At 39.3% G+C, this 19,604-nt stretch overlaps 1 protein-coding gene and 1 long non-coding RNA gene across 2 annotated transcripts; one reads left to right on the top strand and one right to left on the bottom strand.

Annotated features, from left to right (window-relative positions):
- Nucleotides 1-8,965: 8,965 nt before the first annotated feature.
- Nucleotides 8,966-13,940, bottom strand: prdm8b (PR domain containing 8b). The gene is made up of 4 exons (XM_007547385.2): nucleotides 13,851-13,940; nucleotides 11,665-11,889; nucleotides 11,180-11,411; nucleotides 8,966-10,884 (listed from the first exon to the last, which is right to left on the bottom strand). Exons 2-4 carry the CDS (start codon nucleotides 11,881-11,883, stop codon nucleotides 9,626-9,628), a joined length of 1,710 nt encoding a protein of 569 aa, XP_007547447.1. The 5' UTR covers nucleotides 11,884-11,889; nucleotides 13,851-13,940; the 3' UTR covers nucleotides 8,966-9,625.
- Nucleotides 13,941-14,365: 425 nt separating this feature from the next.
- On the top strand, nucleotides 14,366-18,165 carry LOC107835752 (uncharacterized). Its single transcript, XR_001661567.1, has 2 exons — nucleotides 14,366-14,924; nucleotides 16,846-18,165. It is a non-coding gene; the product is annotated as an uncharacterized LOC107835752 (long non-coding RNA).
- Nucleotides 18,166-19,604: the final 1,439 nt, after the last annotated feature.

Raw genomic sequence — 19,604 nt, forward strand, 5'->3', positions numbered from 1 at the left:
CCAAACTGGCAACCTGGGTGAGACTTCAGCGGTTTCTGGACAACACTCTGAATCCAACGGTTCCTGTTTTTCCCCAAACAGAAATCTTGTAATAATCAAAGTCAGGTTGAAGCTGAAGTGGCTGAAACATTTAATCAGCCACTTCTGAAGTCAGAAGCACTTTTCCTTTTCTTCCAGTGTTCCCTGGATGGCCACGTCTTTTAGGGTTGAAGATAAATCTAGTCTGTTTTCCCTTACAGGAATCTCAGCCTTTAATCTTTAGTTTAAAGATTAAAGGCTACTAACTTTTTACATATTTTTATTGAATCCTTTTTGCCTTCTTGGAGTTAATGACCTTCCCTGGACAGTCAATTAGTTTCTTGACCACCGGGCTACAGTTTTTAAATTCTGATTGTTTATCCACCTTTAATTTACCGTGTGACAGCACTCCATGATTTCTGAAAATTCACAGATCATCATCATCAAACTGGGCCTGGTTTTTGGAGGAAGTTGCTCTTTTTGGTCATTTTGATTCCACTCTTTACTCATGAAGGTGTTCTTGAGAAAAATGTAAAGAAAACCAAATTCTGTCCAAGAGAAGAAACCCCACATGGATTATAGCAGGATAATCTGACTGCACACAACCTGCAGTACATAAATATGATTTTTTTAAATATACATCATGATGCACTAATTCACATTGTAGAATAATCTAAAAACAATGTGAACACCCTGAAGTTGTTGTTTGCACAACTACTGGGCCTCACATGAAACATGTTCCCCCAAAAGAAATGTGTTCAGTCAAATGTAATCCTTAAGAGCGGTGATTAAACTGTCACTCTTTGTATTTACTCAGGTTAAATTTGAGAGAGAAATTCATTCAATGATGTAAAATATTTAAACATGACAAAAGGAAAAAATAATTACGAAGTCTGTGAGGAGGGTAAAATACCTTTTCACAGCATTTTATGCATCTGCCAACAGTTTTAGCAATGACTGGATGAGTAAAAAAATATTTTAAAACAACAAACATCTAAAAAGATCTGACCAGCCCTGATGCAGCATGTCTGCTCAACGGATCCTGAATACGAAGCTCAAATTAAAAACAATTAAAGGAACTTAGCTGCTCGGTTAAATCGTCCAAGTGTTATTTCAGTGCTTCTCGGTTTTTGCTCTTAAATATAAGAAGGAAAAATACGATCCGTTTGTTGCTGGATGCCAGACATGCCGAACCAAGACAGCATGCTGTGTTGATTTTACAGCTGATGAATGAACTCCAACCCGAGCCAGAGCTTGTTGCACTTCAACACGTACACAGGTAGCAAACTGAGCATTCCTGTGGTGGCTGCGTTTCCACACAATGCAACTAAACACACCATGTCACAGTTTGATAACCTGTGCAGCTACAGTTGAAACCAGATGCAACAAATAAAAAGACACACAAACTTTTTTCCTCTCATTGTCTGAAGTTAAATCAGACCAACTTTCTTGAGATTAGTTAGAATATTCATATTTGCTAAATGCCGGAAAACTTTTTTTAAATTTTGTTTTACAACAAAACTTTTGTTATTTTTTTTATATTTTCAACCTCTAGTTATTTAAAAGTTTGCATACATTTGGTCAGTATCAGGGATAATTGTGTTTCAAATTATGAATTGAGTCGAATTTCGAGTTTCAACTGAAACTAGAAATTTCAGTCAGATGTTCAATTTGAATATGACCATCAGGTTCAAATTGACTCTGAAACGTTTTCAAGAAATGAAGCTAGGCTGTAGGCTTTCAAACATAACTTACATTTTCCTTGGAACTCCTTAGAAAATTGAACAGGATTGTCTGGTGCTATGCTAAAGTAGTTCCAATCTTTTTTTTAAACATCATACATCTCAGCAAGTGAGAATTAAATGTGTGGTACCTCAAGGCTCCATTCTCACCCCTTTTAGATATCTATTAGATCCCACCAGCTCAGATCGCCATCTTCAATACCTACAGTGTGCTAAAACACAACTCTGTTTTTGTGTCATTTCCTGACCAAAGAACAGTCACTGAGTCACTGTGTCCACAATGTTCACGAGTGGGTTGGTCAGAATTTTCTCCAGCTTCATAGAGGAAAGACAGGAAATGACAAAATGTTTCTGCCACAGTCTTGACCAACACCAGGAATATGGATCACTTCATCCTGTCTGGCTCCATGTTTGTAAAAGGATAGATTTTAAAACCTGTTGATGATCTTTAAGGCACTGAATGATCCCTGACATCAATGCATTTCAGTTGTTGGTCAAGTATGAATGTAGGAGAGCCCTCCAGTCATCAGCGATGTGCTCACTCTGTTCCCAGCACTAGAACTAAATAAAGGAAGACAGCATTTGGTTTCTGTGCTCCTTGGCTCTGGAAGCCAGAAATGTACAAAAACTATCTGCTCCTTTAAATCAGGAGTGAAAACTTTACCGCATGCTGTAGCTCTCACATGCGTGGCAAATATTATTCTATTTCTATCATGTCTTGGCTTTTTATTTACTTAAATTAGTCTTTTTGATAATTCTTAACATCTATGCGATTATGCATTATGCTGTTTTATTTTCTGATGCTTCATTTCGGGTTTTTTTTTCATATTTGTGATACATTTGAGGTTCAGTTTTATTTTTTTTTATGTCTGTTGCATGTTAAATTGTGACTGTTTTTGTGTGTAAGCACCTCGCTGTGTGTCTCCGGTGCTGTTGGGAGTTTGAAGTGGACGTCTGCCAGCTGTACATGAGTGAGATATCGTTCTCAGTTTTAGCCAGGAAGTCTTCCACGCTTGAGCCAAGAGTTAAAGAGTGGCTTGGCGCTACGGTCATTACTGTGACTGATAAAGTTGGCTTGACTTTCATGACAGGGAGGAGTGGAGGAGCTGCTGGGGGAAAAGGAGGCGGGGATTTGGTGGGTGGGGGGGCAACATGTTTGCCCCGGCCTCTAAGAAAACTGTATGCAGTGGATGTCATGGAGATGTACTTCAAAAGGAGTAAAGGACCAGAGCTCACCAGCAGAATGTGCACTAAAGTAATCCGACCACCTTCAGTGTCATCAGGCCGAGTCTCTGAATGACAAATGAGGAACAGCAAGCAAAGCAGCTTCTCCAGTGCAGAGATTTGTAAAGATGGATGCAATTTAGAAAACCGAGTTGCAGCTTTTAAGATTATTTTTTGTATTTGTAGCACATCTTGTGTGTTTTTGATGTCGGTCGTTTTAGTAATCTGGAAAAAGATTAATAAGTTATGGTTACATGACAAAAGGGGGAGGAAGACAAGTGTTTTATAGATTGAGAAACTTGGATTAATATGACAAATCATATACCTACAGTATACTGAATGAGGGTACAATAAAGTTCAGAGGGTTACTACCATGCCTTACCGTGGTGGTAAGGCCGTCTGGATAGTTTTTAAGCTGCAAAACTGTGAGTGATATTTTTTTAAAAATACGTAGTACATCCCATTTCCTATATGTATATTGTTTATATGCACATAAAATGTGAATGTATTAAATGGCGACTTTTTCCATGCTTTTTCCCATTTTTCATTTAAATATATTAACTGGCGTGTTTTTAATAAGCATAAAAATAATATTATGAGGAGGTGGAGGCTTTTAGTCTGGGGTTCAATTGTCATTCAAAGATCCTTCACTGAATGTCTCTCTGCCCATTTCCTCTTTCATTACAGTGACTAAAATCAAGAAGTGCCTTAAACATTTTTTATATGAATAAAATGGCGTGCTTGTGTCTTTTTGTGAATGCAGGGCGAGATGCATGGATTACTGAGAAAGACATGCTGGTGTTTTTTACAGTAGAATCTCTAAATGACTCCAGGAAGAGCAAGAAATACTTAGTAAAAACTTAGTCAAGTACTGAGAGACTGATCATAAAATATGATATAATATTTTGCAAATGAAGTCACACAGACAATAAACATGAAGCTATGTGCAAAATATTTTAATTACCAAAATGATTACAAATCAACAAATTCAGATGGAAAAAACATTTTCTCAGATCAAATTTTTTGAACATAAAACATCCTACTATTTTCCCCTTTTTTTAAAAGCTATTTTACCGTTAGCTAATTTTATTGTTTTCCTCTACAACTGACGGGGCGCCTCCTGTCAATCATTCTAGTCGGTTTGTCAGCAACTGACCAATCGGCGGTCGGAATTTGTCCGGAAGTACACGCCCCTGGGGTAACTGAATGTCCGCAAACAATGCGGAGTTCGGGATTGCTAATGCGCTGCGGTCATAAATATATGGGGTTTTTTTGTTTGTTTTTTTTAAAATGTGATTTAATGACTGTATGATGTGGTGTGGCTACACACTAACGTACAGTAGGGGGCGGTATGCACCTTGAAAATTAAGATTATAGAAAAGAAGAAGATTTTGAGGAAAGTAATAGGAAATTTTGAACAGATTATTACATTTCCAAAACCCAAACGGAGTCAGGAATGATCCAAGAAATGGATCAGGGCCTGCAGTCGACTTCATGTTCAGTTGATTGAAACTGTGATTGACGGCAACTACCACATGTTCGTCTGTACGAAGGTAACTGACTGTAAAAATCCCATTTTTTGTAATATTGACACTTATTGATAGCCAAAGATAAATAAGTGAAGGGAATTATGCTTAATTTTATGTGTGTAAATTCCTATGGTAGCTCCATAGCAGCATAAAAACGTGCTGCAATAACTGCGGTATTTACATTTAAACACCTTTTTATGCTACTGTTTATTTTTGAAGCATTTTTCTAAAGGCAGATTTGCACAAATTGGTGTCATGTAAGGCTTTACTCATCGGTTTTATATGTAGACAATGCGTCCGAGGCAGCTTTCACACTCGCATCCAATGAGACTTTAATATTGATTAATCTGTTATCTCTGAAATAACCTTACAGACTTGATGTAGGACTCGTTGAATTTTCTTGCCTGTTGTCTTTCTCCCTGTTGACTGATGAGGCAAAACTGACTCAAAAATGTCTCAGGTAATGCTTTGAGTTCCACTACTTACCATTATAACAGTTTGTTTGTGGAGGTTTGTTCTACTTCCGCATGGGGGCGGAGTTGGCGTCATGTAAATTCCATCCAATTCTCATCTCCCTTCGGTGCTCAGTCTGGGATTTCTCCCATTGAGCTCTATTCCTCCAATAGAGTCTCAACTGGGTCAGTCAGCGAACAGAAGGAGTTGTGAATGATGTTATTGGTTTTTTGTTTTGTTTTAGAGTTGTAGTTAGTATATAGGGTTGAAGTGAATGAAGGCATCCAGTCCAAGTTGGGAACTCTTCCAAATATTGAGCAAATAAAGTCAGAGAAAGAGAAATGTACAAGACATTGTATTTCTGGCAAATATGTTGTTGCCCTACTCCACACAGGGTTGCTTACAGAAAAGGACCTGGTTTTTACCAGGCTATATACTTTTCAATATGTGTTTAAAATGAGAAAATAATAAGAATTGAAGAAAAATATAAGACTAACAGTTGTTTCTTAAAGCACAAGTAGAAATTCAACTAAAATGTGACGTGACACAATACCTAAGAGATGTGTCATCCTGCTGCTTAATGCTGACTTTTCGGCTAATAGCTAAGCAATAATTCAATTGCAGGTGCTGTTTTAGTGAGAGTTTCAGATAAAAAACATTGTTTACCGTTAACAGAAGTCAGACCCAACCAGGCAGTGTCCACCAGAGACATTCTGTTATGTGGATTCACATGGATAATCGCGGAGCGGACATTATGTATAAATTTGTCCCTGTCAGCAGACCTGTAGATTGAGTGCATTGTGGGTTGGAAATAGTCCACAAGAGGCGACGGTGTTTGTGTATATTTAGACCATCAATAAGTAATAATGAGGCAGCAGTTGATGTGTGTGTGTGTGTGTGTGTGTGTGTGTGTGTGTGTGTGTGTGTGTGTGTCTTGTGAAGAGACTCAGTGTTGCACTGAGTCGTAGCTCATATAATGAATTCAGCAGATGGTCAGTTCCACCAGATCTTTACTAATTACTGCTGGCTAGTCGGAAGGAGCTGAGTGGTGGAGTCGTGAAGGAGGACTGCTCTGTGAGATGGAAACTGCAGCTCTGAGGCGGAGCTGTGCCTTGAAGGCGGAGCTACGTCCACCCAGGTGTTTTGCACAACTGAATGTTATGTTTTTGATGAGGGAATAACATTATAACACATTGTAGAGATCAAAAAATTTTAAATGACACTGTCCCTTTAACAGGGTTCTACTGGAAATACCAGTTCAGCAGAAACTTTAACTGTCCCACGCTGCTCAGCTGTTGATTGGTACAGAGACAAATATGTCTGCAGGGGAAGTTGGGGAACAAGCGACCCGATGACACAAGCAGAGAAGCATGAGGGCCCCGAATATCACAGGGGTGTTTGTGGGTTTGTGGGGGCTGGGCCTGTCCTTCCCCTGCCCATCCGTCACATGCCTCTGCGGTGATCTGACCTGTTTGACTTGGGCACCGGCGCTGCAATTTATCATGATGTGAACGTCTTCGTCACTCTGTCAGATCCTCTTCTCCTTCTTCATGTGGTTTCTGCACGTCTCTGCAAAGTCGCTCAGCTGCTCCAGATGGATTTCTTTCTTTTTCCAGATTTAGACTCAGCAGCACATTTTCCAAACCTTCACCCAGTGAGCTATCCAAGAACCTCACTACGGATTTACTGCTTCCACATAATGTCCTCCTCTTTAAATTCCACTAAAGGAAATCAAAGCACAATCATGTTGCAGAAAAAGGAGTAAAAAAATTGGGTAAACAGAGAGCTTCAACAAATTGTCAATTTCATACATTTTATTTAAGCTTGTCGGCTTTAACACAACTTCTAAAATAAAGATTCATGGTTGAATTCTCACCTGACTCCTTGCACAGAGATTTGCTATTTGAACATTAGTCACTGAATCACATTAGTTTATATGCATTTTACTCCTTACCAGAAGTTAAATTAAACAAGTCCTAATGTGGGACTTGATGAATTCAAAATTTGTAAGAATATCATCATAAACTAAACACATTACAAACAGAAACACAGCAAACACACGAGTCAGCAAAAAGTCAACAAAATGTGACGGTGAGACAAAAAGCAGGAAGACAAATTTAATCTTTGTGGTTAATTTTGTATAAACCATTGATAAAGCATCACATATTTTACAGATATTTTTTATTTTGATTAATTTTATTTTTCAGTGCGTTACATAAAAACTGCAAAGAACGACTAAAATAATAAAAGCTGTATTGTACAAAAATGGCTCATGGCTTTATTTTGGCAAACTGCTAACATTTCCTTAGCTTGTTACTTAACTTATTCATTTTCTGTTTAAATTGCTTCCTTTTAAACCCTTCTATAAAAATTATTTTCTCATTTTGTTGCCTATATAGTTTAAAACTTCTAGCCGCACTTTAAAATTTTTAGTAAAATTCAAAAATGGGTTTGTCACCTAAAGTCGTATTTCTGTTTGTCTTTCTGTTTTATCGTGATTACTTAACATCACAAAAAGTATAATGCAGCTGGTGATGTAACTTCTCTTGTTTCTGTCCTCCACATTTGCATGTTTTTAATTACATTCCTCCTCAAAAGCTGTTTACTTATTTTCTGCATGGCTGCAACAAATCTATATGAGACCGATTATGGATTTGAGGAAAAAATGCAACTACAAAACTCTTAAAATCTGATGAGAAGGATCAGCGCATGCTGATTTGATGATCGAAGATCTTTAGTGATCTTTCAATTGTCAAATATGCACACATAAATGTGATGTCATCTGCCCAAACACAAACAAAGCTCAAGCAGCATTTTGGTTTTTGTTCTTTTATGTTTTTCTCTTCTGTGCTCTTGTAAAAAAAAAATTACATTATATGTAAAGGCATATTGTTGATCACACTTAATTCTTAGTCCACCATTGGATGATAACTTTAAAAATAAACAGAAATTCATTTCACAGGCCAACATATCATCCAGTTAGGAATTACTCACTCTCTGTAAAAACATTGTGTATTTTAAGAACAAAATTATTAATTTCCACTGGATAATATTTTCAGCTGTTTTCAAAAGAACACGCTTGACCTTTTTTTTTACATGTAGTTTACATGTTGACCACTTGATGGCGACATTGAATCATTATTCACATGCGGTAGTTTTGCAGTTTTGTTCCGAAACGTTTCCTATCGGGTCTGATTTCGTTCTCCTTTTTTTTCGTTAATTATAATTATTCCCTCACGCCATGAATACTTTGGTGATTATTCATTTGAAGAAATTTTGTTTTTTCTCATGCTATAAAAATAACCAATATGATCCACTGTAACAAGGGAAACTGTATTTTTACTGGTATTTTAATGCGATTGGGTGTCATTTCTTTGTCCACGCCGTATGTACTACTCATTTTTTGTATTTTATTTTAATCATGTGAAAATTCTGAATAACTTACTTTTCTCATTTTCTCATAAATTCATTTCCGCTGCACGCCTGAACGCGTGTGTTTAATTCTGATGAGTATTTTTTTAATTGTACAGAAATGTTTGACTCACTGACAAACAGAGGACGGGGTTTGGGATCAGTTCTTTCCACCGAGTTTTTTATTTGTATTTTCTCCCAATATATCTCCGACAAATACTCCTGGCGTGGTGTTTTTCATTTAATCAGATCACTTCTAATTGTGTAATAATAATAATAATAATAATAATAATAATAATAATTTATGTGATACAAAACAATTTAATTTAAAATAAAAACTGATTTATTTCATAATAAAAATAGTAATAATATATTAAGGGAATTTATTTATTACAGGCTCGTATAATAGCATTTTGATCTAAGAAAAAAAATATAAATGGATTCAAACTGCAGTTTTGAGGATTCTTTGGGAACATTTTATTTTAAAAAGAAATATTTTAAACTTAGTTTATGGAGCAATATGATAGCTAAGTTTGACATATGTGTAAAATTAAAATAAAATTTAAAAAAATCCAGAAATCCCACAGGTGAAAATAAAGCTATTTTATTGTCAATGCATTCAACATGATTAGATAAACTGTCAAGTAGTAAATTTCCGCAAAAAGGAAGAAACACTGAAACTATTCCCCACTGACACAAAATATTACACTTTGTTTTTCAAATAAAACAAATTATTTACACTGTGATGAATAGACTGCATCTTAAATCAATATTATTTAATATTACATGCACTCTGAAATATAGTCTCACATAAAACCCCCCAGTTTGTGTCCTTAAACATTGCAGACATGAAAAAGAAAACAATTGTTGTGGTGTAAACCAGGACGAGTGACGGCAATTGTAATTCATCTCTATATTTGAATTTGCATGATATAAAATACAACTTACTGTACATTTACACATATTTAAATCTTCCTTATTCTCAAAGATTCAAGTGCTTCATAAATAGATTAGGTTTTTTTTTTTAGTCAAAATGCATTCGCTCACAGTCGAAAACATGTCATTTTGTACAGAGGAGGAGGAAAAGTCAACAGACCCAAAAAAGGATTTCAAGAGCGTGTCCAAGATGTAAATAAGTGCAAGGGGTGTTTTTGTGGTTTAAGTGGCCTATTTCCATTTGGAGGACTTAAATCCAGGCAGATTCTCGGCCCCTCGTTAAGCAAAAGTCCCTCTGATCATCTTAAACAGTCAGTTGTGGGAGGTCATGTGACGTGACAGGTGATGCCGCTCCCGGAAGGACTCGTTGCATATGGGGCACTTGAGTTTCTCCTCGCGCCGCCGCTTGACGAGAGGCTCCATGGAGTACTCTTTTTTGTGGTGTGATCGCATGTGGTAAACCAAGTCTGAGGTCATGCGGAAGGAGGCATTGCACTTGGCGCACCAGTTCTGAGCCGGCAGGCAGAGGGAGGTGAAGGAGGGAGGCAGCAGCGTCAGCGCCGAGGGCATCTGAAGCTGGATAGGTCCGGAGTTCTTGGGCCAGAAGGCGGTGGTGTACACGAAAGGGTTCTGCTTGCCAATGCCAGCGGGCACGGGGCAGTTGGCGCCAAGCTCTGCACCCTGCAGCTTGGCGGCAAGGTGGTCAGCCTGGTAGAGTCTGCTGGAGGAGATGGTGTCACCCACCGCTGGGTGGCAGTCCAGCAGCTTGGGGGGCATCACCAGTGGTGAGATCTGGGAGAAGGAGCGAGCTGGTTGGCTGAAGGCACTCTTCCTCTCTGTGCCGCTGCCGCTGCCCTGCTGGCCGACCGAGGTGAAAGCGCTGCCCATGGGCGAGGTCTGGGGTGGCTGCGTTTCAGAAAGAACCTGCCTGATGTTGAGGTGCTTCTCCACAGAGTTGCTGATTGGGCGACCTCCGTCTTTGTTCTCAGAGTTGGAGTTCTGGAGGTTTTTGTTGCCACTATGGTGTTTGAGGTTCTGAGGTGACTTCTTGACCTCTGTGAAGGCGCTGCGCTTGACCTCTCCATGCTCTATAGATCCCGGCGGGGAGAAGGACCTGTGGTTCTCCTCCAGGCCATACACTCCTCTGTAATTCTGTGCAGAACTTGCAAGCTCTTCCTTAGACTTGGAAACTGAAAGGCCCGGTCCTCTGGACTCTCTGTCCTCGACTTCTGAGAACTTTCTCTTCCCCGAGCTCTCGCTGCAGATCTCGGCCTCCTTGTCAGTGGGTGAGCTGCTCCGGTTCTTCTCCAGATCCCGCGCCAGGTTGTGAAAGTCAGTAGAGGGTTTGTTGTTGTCGTGCGGACTGCTGAAGCCTTCCGAGCGGCCCAGCTTTGGGCTGTTCCGGCTCGGGGTTGTGTTTGGTCGCTCTATGCTGCTCTCTTTGCCAGGCTCTTTGTCTGCCTCTGTAATACTCTGCAGCCTTTTGGTGCAGCGGAACCGGAGGTGGGCCAAGAAAGGGAACTCAAACTGGAATCGCTGGCTGCAGTCTGGACAGGAATGGTGGGATGAACCTGGGAAGCAGAGAAATGGAAAATTACAATTTGAAGATAGAAAATCTGAAACTCTAAAGTATGTTGCCAGAGGTGGGACCTTCTGGTCCTCAAAGGGCTGTTGTCCTGTTTGTTTTAGATGCTTTCCTGCTTAAACATTTCTAAATTGAATGAGCGGGTCATTAGTAATCTGCAGAAACTGGTCACAGGTTAGGAGATTATCCAAATATCTAAAACACACAGCACACTAGCCCTCCAGGAATGGACCACCTCTTCGTCTGCACTGCCGTTCCAGTTGGGAGTTCAGTCAGCTCACCTTTGCTCTTGGCCGGCGCTCGGCTGGAGCTGAGCAGCAGCAGGTCGATGAGGTCCTTGCCGTACCAGACCAGGAGCTCTTCGTCCTTCTCGATGCGGCGAAGCGAGCGGTAAAACAGCTGGCCGTTCTTCACGTAGGCCTCCAGGTTTTGCTCCTCTTTGTCCCGAGCTGACTGGACCAGTCGCAGCCACATCAGGCCCTCTGAGGTGCTGTTGGCGGCCGAGGTGTCCACCTGCACATCATGAGGATACACGGATTTTTATTAATATATTGACCTAAAATATGTCACCTGATCACAATGTGTATTTGCAGTAATTTCATATTAGTACAAAAAAAAACAGATTATTAAAAAAGAAGAAGAAGAAATCATCTTAGGGATAAACTCAAATATTGAACGTTTCAGGCCTTTTCAGATATAAACTGGAAATCAAATGAAAGCTCCTTTTAAAATAAACCTGTCGGTGTGCACTGGAGGTTTAACCCACCCTGAAGATGTAAGGTGCTGTGCGTTTGTCGGTGGATTTCAGCGCGATGAAGGCGATGCTGTCGTACAGCGACGTGTGGCTCAGCACGCACGGCCCGAAGATGGCGTTCTCCGGGATGTCGCACGTCGTGTAGACACTCGTAAAAATGTCCGTCAGACACTGCTGGACCGCCTTGGCGTCCCCGTCCCACGCCAACTTCTGAGAGCTGGACTCCTCCATGTCTCACTGCGGGGACACAGAGAAAAACACGCAGGACTTAACCTCCGTTAAACCCGACAGGGAGGAGCGGGAACGTTCCGGGATCTTCAGCTTTTATTTTCTATATACGGAGAAAATAGCAATCCGTGTGAGACGAAGGGGTTGTTAGGTGGTGATCTCCTGTTCCCGAAGACAGGAAATAAATAAAAAATAAATAAATAAATAAATAAATAAATCTCTTCCGATACTAAATGAGGCGACGTGGGCGCCGTTCCGGCCTGTTTTCCAAACCCATATTTAGCTCAGAACTGCATCAGCTTATTAAAGTCGAAGTTTTAAAATTCCACAATAATTTTATTTATAAGATAAATTATTTGTAAATATTATTATTATTATTATTATTATTATTGAAGAGCTTATTTTTATACTAAGTGTTTTAAAAATATTAATTAAATAAGTCTCTTCATTATTCTTACAAATGCTAATATGAATATAACTATTTTTAACTATTTACTCCAAACTCTCTTTTTATTAAAATAATACATTGTTTTAAGCCAGTATGAATATTCACATTAATCTTCTCCATCTCTGTTTTAAAATTACTCTGTAATATTTTGTAAAACAAAATATTATATTCCTTTAATATTCCCGACTTGGTTTGTAAAGTTCTCCCCTGAACAAAAACAGCTTTTCTTTTTTACTCGACATTTGCATTATTGATTTCTGTAAAAAAAATTAAAAAATAAAAATAAATATCACAGGTTTAAATTAAAATTGTGGAAAATAATTGAACAAAAAGCGTTTTTATTGTAGATTCAGAGCAGGAAAAAACTGAAGTGAGTCCCTGAGTGGGAGCTGCTGAGGTCCACTGGCGTGGGCATGTCCAGTGGGTTTCAAGTGGACCGTCAAAGTCAGCGGTTTCATGTCAGCCAGCCTTTCTCTCCTTCCTACAAGCGGCAGCGTATGTCGCCTCATTACCATAATCCAGCACTTTCCCCTCTGAGACTGTAATTAAAGCAGCACGACCAGTTAATTATTTCTTTTCTCCCTTTCTAACCTCACAATGTGTGCGTTTAGGCGGCTGCATGTGGCCCCTCATCCCCTCCCTCATTTTCTGGACTTAAATAAGGCTAAAAATGCGCACGGACAGCCGCACCTGATGCACTGCTATTTGGCACTAATGCAGAGCCAATAACTTCAAAAGGCCGTGAAAGATAAAAGGAAGGAGAGATAATGTCTCACTAATCTGCAGACCTATTAAAATAGAGGGACATAAAAAAAATCCCGTTAAATTGGATAATATATATTATCCAAAACAATGATTTTTACCCAATTGTTCTTCGGCAATAAATCGTAAAACCATAATAGAGAAACATCCAAAAAACAAAGCGGTGCTCTCATGCAAAAAGTGGAAGCAAGAAGAAATCCACAGTTCGGTCTTTTTCGCTCCACACAGTGGGAGGACATTTTTTACGCATCTAAAACTCGTTGAAACACAGAGAGAGCGATTCATTTGTCAGTTTTGTTTGTTTTTATAGGCTGTTTTTGTTGTTACAGTTATTTAAAACTATGCTTATACAGTCGCAATTATAGTTGATTTTCACAACACTGGTTTTTCAGCAAGTTTAAGTGGCTCTTAAATCTGAGCAGTAATTAATGCTTCCATACAGACTCACTCAAACTATATATATATATATATATAAGAAGAAGAGCACAAAAAGCTGCCCGTTTTTACGCGCACCGCTTTGGATAAAAGAAGAGACGAAGAGCTGAATTTTTGCACTTCCATAAAATGGACAGCAGCCGCCCTCCCATTCAGACCCGCTGCGGGTGGAGCGAGGGGCTTTATTTCCCTCTAACCCATCTGCTAACGCCGCGCCAGGCACAAAGCTGCCCTAAATCAGCGCTGCAGCCGAAACATCTGCGGGTTCCAGCTCCGCCAAGTCAAGAGAACATAAATATGAGGCCCAACCAAAGCACTAACCTACCTTTCCCTCGGTGAAGAGGAGCAATATTCCACAAGCGAGTGGGGAGCGCTGACTCCAAACCCGTCTGAGAAACCAGAATGAGGGAAAAAAGATGTTTTAAAAATCCGAAAACTAGCAGGCGGACGCTGATGCCAGTGATGGAGGTGGTGGTGCTGCGCTCCCGGGCTGCTCCGATCAGAACATTTCCCCCCCGGTGCTGACAGTGACAGTGATGCTGCGGCTGCAGGGCTGCAGGGCTGCAGATCCTCTCCGGCTCTCTGGCAGGGCGCACCGAGCTGGACGGATGAAGGCAGACAGAGAGTGAGACGGAGTGAGGCGCGCAGATGGGGCCCGGTGCTCTCTGGCTGACTGGCGCACAGACACACACTTTTTGTTTGCAGCACATAATCTACCCAATGAGGCGTGTCACTCTCCGTCTCCTCCCTTTAACTCTTCACTGGCCGACTGTCATTTGATGCGATTTATGGACGTGAGGAGGGATAAAGACCCCTCTTTCTCTCTCACACACACTCAGCCGCCCCCCTTTCATTATTATTGTAATTCAAATCACAATAGTTGGTGGTCGTATTGGGATAAAGTGACATTTAAGCAGCGGGTTGTTGGGAAGAAATTAAAGAGCAATTGGGCTTAAGAAATGCATTATTATTATTATTATTATTATTATTATTATTATTATTATTGCTATTATTTGTTTATTTTATTTTTTTAGTGATCAAGCTTTAGCTCTCACCCTATAAATAAAATGGATTTCCTTGTCTTCTGTATTTGAACACATGATGTCTATTTAAATTTGTTGATGTTTCCAACTTCCTGTCTGATTTCCGGACTCGGACTCCGGCAGCACCGGGCCGCCGTGTCTCTGCCGCCGCCTCAGCCGTCTCTGCATGCGGTCAGACGTGCTGGACATCCCGGGTGTTTGACCCACAGCGGGTCCCATGCCGCCGCCGCCGCCGCCGCCGCCGCTGACTGACCGACTGGCTGCACTTTGCTCGGGTTCATTTAGGGGGCGCCAGTGTATAATGTGCGCAGATTGAGCGACTGAAATTTGGACAGAGAGGAGAGCAGCAGGAACAGGTGAGAATGAAATGCTGATGGTTAAACTTTATTGCCATCAGTTTATGTTTTAAGTTTAACCTGATTTTTAAAAATGTATTTATGGGAGTCCCGAAATCAGGCTTTCTATGTAAAATACTATCTATACGTTGGTTATGTTGCATTGACGGTGAAACATTCTCAGTTCCTCCATCACCCTGATACTTTAAAGATGCAACAACAGCATAAATTCGCCAGTCACCTTCTTCACCTCACATGCAGACTGAACACAAAAACTTATTTTATTAATGCTCACCTACTCAGCACAGAACAAACACGACAAATTATGACAAATACTCCATTTGTTTAGCAGAAGAAATAACTTCAAGTTTAAAAACCTTTTGCTACTTTTTTATTTCAAAAGATCTAACAGAAGTGTGAGGACTTTGATTTGCATTTTGCACTTTTCTCCGTTTAAGTTTGGTTGGCAGCAAATCTTCCAGCTCTGAAATGATTCCTCTAAATAATAATGACTGATGTCAGTTTCATAGAATTGATGGATTATAAAGAAACTGAGCTGCAGAGGTAAAAAAATAAAAAATACTGATTGTGAAGCTGACAGTTCCTCCTCTATGCTCCGATTAAAAGACAAAAATTGCAGGTGTGGACTTTTAGAATATAATAAAATATGTATAAACTGATATGCTGTTTTCTCTGCCTGAAATAAAACTGGATTTTAATCTGAAAACACAGCGAAACACTGAAACAAGTGTTTGTATGAGTCATAACAGCTCCAGGTTTTATGAACTGCAGCGTTTGCATGGATTGCTTTTTTACTCTTCAATTAATTTTTGTATCTTTTTACAATATGACCTTCTAAAACACAGAATAGAACAGAGTAATAGAATAAAGTAAAGTTGTAAATCAATACACAATAAATAAATACTAACCAAAAATGATAAACATAAAAAATCAGCACACACAGCAGAGCAACAGTAGGAGAGCTGAATTCAACACGACACATTCAGAGTAAAATAGAGTGTAAAGATATTTTGACATAAAAAAATTACAAATGTGAATAAATACATTTTCTCATGAGCAAAAATGCAGAAAGACAAACAAACAGTATGTCAAAACAAATCAACAATGTATCCAATACATGGATGTCTATAAAAAAAAGCCAATATGTTTCATTATATTATGTTTCACATGGAAACTAGTTTGCTGTAGGAAGCAGTTTGTCGCTGAAGCAGTTCCAGTCTGACGCAGGAGGAGTGGAGGAACATCGTCCAGGAGCGAAGCTGCTTTTTTCCCTCCTGTCTCCCACCACCCACCCTGGGTGGAGCTGCTTCCCCCCTGCTGAGTCTACCTGCCCTCTCTGTCACTATTAGGGCTGCAATCCTCTTCTTGATGACCTGTGTGTTGGAGTTTTCCTGCAAGACCAAACTGGTTTTAGTGTTACAGATAAAAATCTGCATCATGTTGAAGCACAAAATCACATAAATTCAGAGCACAGCTCAAATCTAGAACAGCTGATGAGCAAACACCTTTTAAAGTCGCATGAAAACGATCTCTGAAACATCCTGTTTTCTGAATTAACCCGTTAGCATCAGCTAGACGAGCCTACAGGTGTCAAACCAGCTGCTTTTAATTCACTGTAAGGACAAATCTGAAATCTGCACATTCTGTGGTCTCCATTCATGTTTAGAATTTAAATTACACACTTATAGTCGTATATTTAAATTTTATGTTTTTTCAAATATTATTTTGCAGACTTTTATTTATTTTATAAATGTGCTGCCTTTGCTTTGCAGCACTCTGTAGCCTAAGAAAATAACACATTGCTGATTTAAAAAAATAACTAAAATACAAAAAGAAATAATGTATCTTAGATATATTTAATGATTTGCATTCATTATTCTTTTATTTTTGTGTTTCTTGTTTTTGTGTCATCTCTTTGCAGATGGCCTGAGATGGCAGCGTACTGAAGGCAAATTTGAGCTCAGATCATTTGGAGCATCCTGCCACGGACCGAGCGATCAGGAGAGCACTCCAACATTTTGGGCGGGGGGGAATAAAATATGCACACAATACAAACCCACAGCGGATCAAACACAGTTGTCACAGTTTGCTGAGAGCTCCGGCTTTCTGGCCTCGCACTCCGTGTTTGGGAAGAAATTTGGGCGTTTTTCTCTAATATTCAGGATGTTCATCATGTTTCTGGAAAAAAACAACTGAAGACTGTATATATGTGCACGTTGTAGTTTAAAATTAACTGTCTTACAGAGTGTTAAACTTTGAAGTAGTCATGTAGACGAAATACTAATTGTTGGCATTCTGGAAGAATAAGTGAATTTTGTAAAACGCATGGTAATTTACTATAAAATGTACTTTTCAGGCGTATTTTGAATACATTTTTCAATAAATTCTGAGGAAGAGACGAAAGGAACCAAATGTGTTAAATTTAACCTGGTGTGAGGAATATGAGGAAGCGGACACTGAGATGAAGTGTGTCACGATGTCGGGTTTTTTTCTCTGTTTAAAGTCAGACATTCACAGCTGAGGGCTCAGTGTGTCTGTGAAGCATCTGCATTGTTTGACAGCATGGATCTTTTCTTTATCACGTCTCCTTTCAGGCCATCATCACAATGAATTTAGATTTTTCAGCCTCGAGTCTCACAGTAAAGATCGATGCGTAAGAATGAAGAGGAATTCCCGTCTGAACCTAGAAGACGACAGTTTGGTTTTAAGAATAAGGCAAGACAGAAATTTCAGTTTAAACCAAGGAGGAAAATGTCATTTATGTCAAAAGTCATTTATGCATTACAAACTGAGGTTATGGCACAAATAAATCACCACATTTAGTCTCAACTTAATATGGGAATGCTTCAACAACAGGACAAAAACACCCAAATATCAAATAAAAATACTCACTGCTGCTTAGGAGGCTCTACAGAAAAGGCTGATTTGTCTAACAATTAGTTTAATAAAGAAATATTTGATCAAGTCTGAAACTGTCAGTAGAGGATTCCATAATTCTTCTAATATAAAAATGAAAAACAAAGTTAGGGATGTTTAATGTTTCATCATGTTTTGCTAAATTAGTCATTTGAAGGAAGGTGGAAATGACTCCTTGGATCAATAATATAGAATAACTGCTTAAGGTTGTCACATTTTGTGTGACAGACGGGTTTTCCGTACATCCACCACTGCCACTTCATCTCTGATATATTATAAAAAGAATCACATTTCTGATGAATATAGAATAAAAACATTCCTTGAGGAACCCAGAATATGTTGTTTTTTTCTCCTTCACTCAGATTTTTGATTGCCAAATGAATCCTGTTCTGCCACGAATGACCCAGACCAGCTTAGTAGTTCCAAAGAATCAAACCAAGACTTCAATTTCTTGCAGATTCAGCGGTTTTTAATCTGATTAAGTAAGAGTGAGAGTGGTGACCTTTAACCTTGTCTATGAAGTTTCCACATTAAGCTAAAGATAATTGTGACCATTCCAATTTATTGATCATGTACTCACTTCACAAATGACTGCAAGCAAATGTCATCTGCATACATGTAAATATTGCATCAGATGTTGTAATATTTTATATTTTAAGGAAAAAAGAGTAGTTATTAAATGGAAAGTGAAAATGGAGGTTTGAGATTATATTTGTTCTCTGAGTTACACGCAGGTAACAAAAAGCAGCAGATTGGTTTTATGCTCTAATTTATTCAATTTATTCTATGTGAAAAAAAATTATACTTTAATATCAGTTCTGGGATTGTGTTGTATTTTTTGTGGAACTATTAAATTTTCTGGCTATTTATTACTTTCTACACACAATTTCTTCCCATTTCTTTGATTGAATGTGTAGAAAACAAAAAAGATGTCTGACAGACAGGAAACAGGATTGTATCTCCAACAAGGTGATTCCCAAAGAGCTGCTAGCTGAAAACTTGGCAGACACGAGAATCACCTGAAGGACGATCCATCTCTCAGGTCTACTCAGGTTTTGGTCGCATTTTTTTTTCCAAGTCTCAGCCGTTGGAAATACAATCTGCTGGAGTTTTCTGTAATTTTGAACATCAGTGTCACCTGCCGGGATGAGACAAATAATTGTAACAATAACTGTTTGTGTAAAAATGTGTGTGGGAGGTTTGCAGAGCAGCACAGGGTGTTGTAAGTCAAATTACAGAACCAACAACTCAGACTGTCACATCTCATCCATCAGCGTGACGAAAAGGAGGTTACAACTGTCTGCATAATGTGGATGCAGATCCAGCTGCAGCAAAACAAACATTAAAATCACAAATGGGTGTTGATGTTTGGTCGCATTACCTGTCCAAATGAAACCTCCATCAGATCTGGGAGGTTAAATGCTGTATGAGATTAGCAGCTCCGTTCCCACACCATGTTTAATTCACCATCTCTGTCCGACATACTGATGTGATTTTTACCTTTTGTGTTCGTCTCTGTGAGGAGTTTCTGACAGCATCATATTTTTATCATGCATCAACAGGCGCTTTTTAATATTTCATCTGAAAAAACATAACCAGGGGAACTGCAGGACCAAACTTTAGCTTTCGTCTGCTCATTGTTGGTACGAAACTCCGTGATGAGTTAATTCCCTTCCCTCTCATTGGGCCACTGCCTCTCATCAAATATTAGGCATGTTTTTTGTGCTTTGGAGAGTGTGTGTGTGTGCGTGCGTGTGAGTGTGT

This window comes from Poecilia formosa, unplaced genomic scaffold (assembly GCF_000485575.1).
Source record: "Poecilia formosa unplaced genomic scaffold, Poecilia_formosa-5.1.2 Scaffold20, whole genome shotgun sequence".
Classification (NCBI taxonomy): Eukaryota; Metazoa; Chordata; class Actinopteri; order Cyprinodontiformes; family Poeciliidae; genus Poecilia; species Poecilia formosa.

What these genes read in the sequence shown, in the direction of transcription:
- prdm8b (XM_007547385.2), bottom strand. Translation starts at nt 11,883, where the DNA reads ATGGAGGAGTCCAGCTCTCAGAAGTTGGCGTGGGACGGGGACGCCAAG. An exon ending in CAGCACCTTACATCTTCAGG is followed by an intron (nt 11,412 to 11,664) that starts GTGGGTTAAACC and finishes CATGATGTGCAG; the next exon opens with GTGGACACCTCGGCCGCCAA. An exon ending in AGCGCCGGCCAAGAGCAAAG is followed by an intron (nt 10,885 to 11,179) that starts GTGAGCTGACTG and finishes TCTGCTTCCCAG; the next exon opens with GTTCATCCCACCATTCCTGT.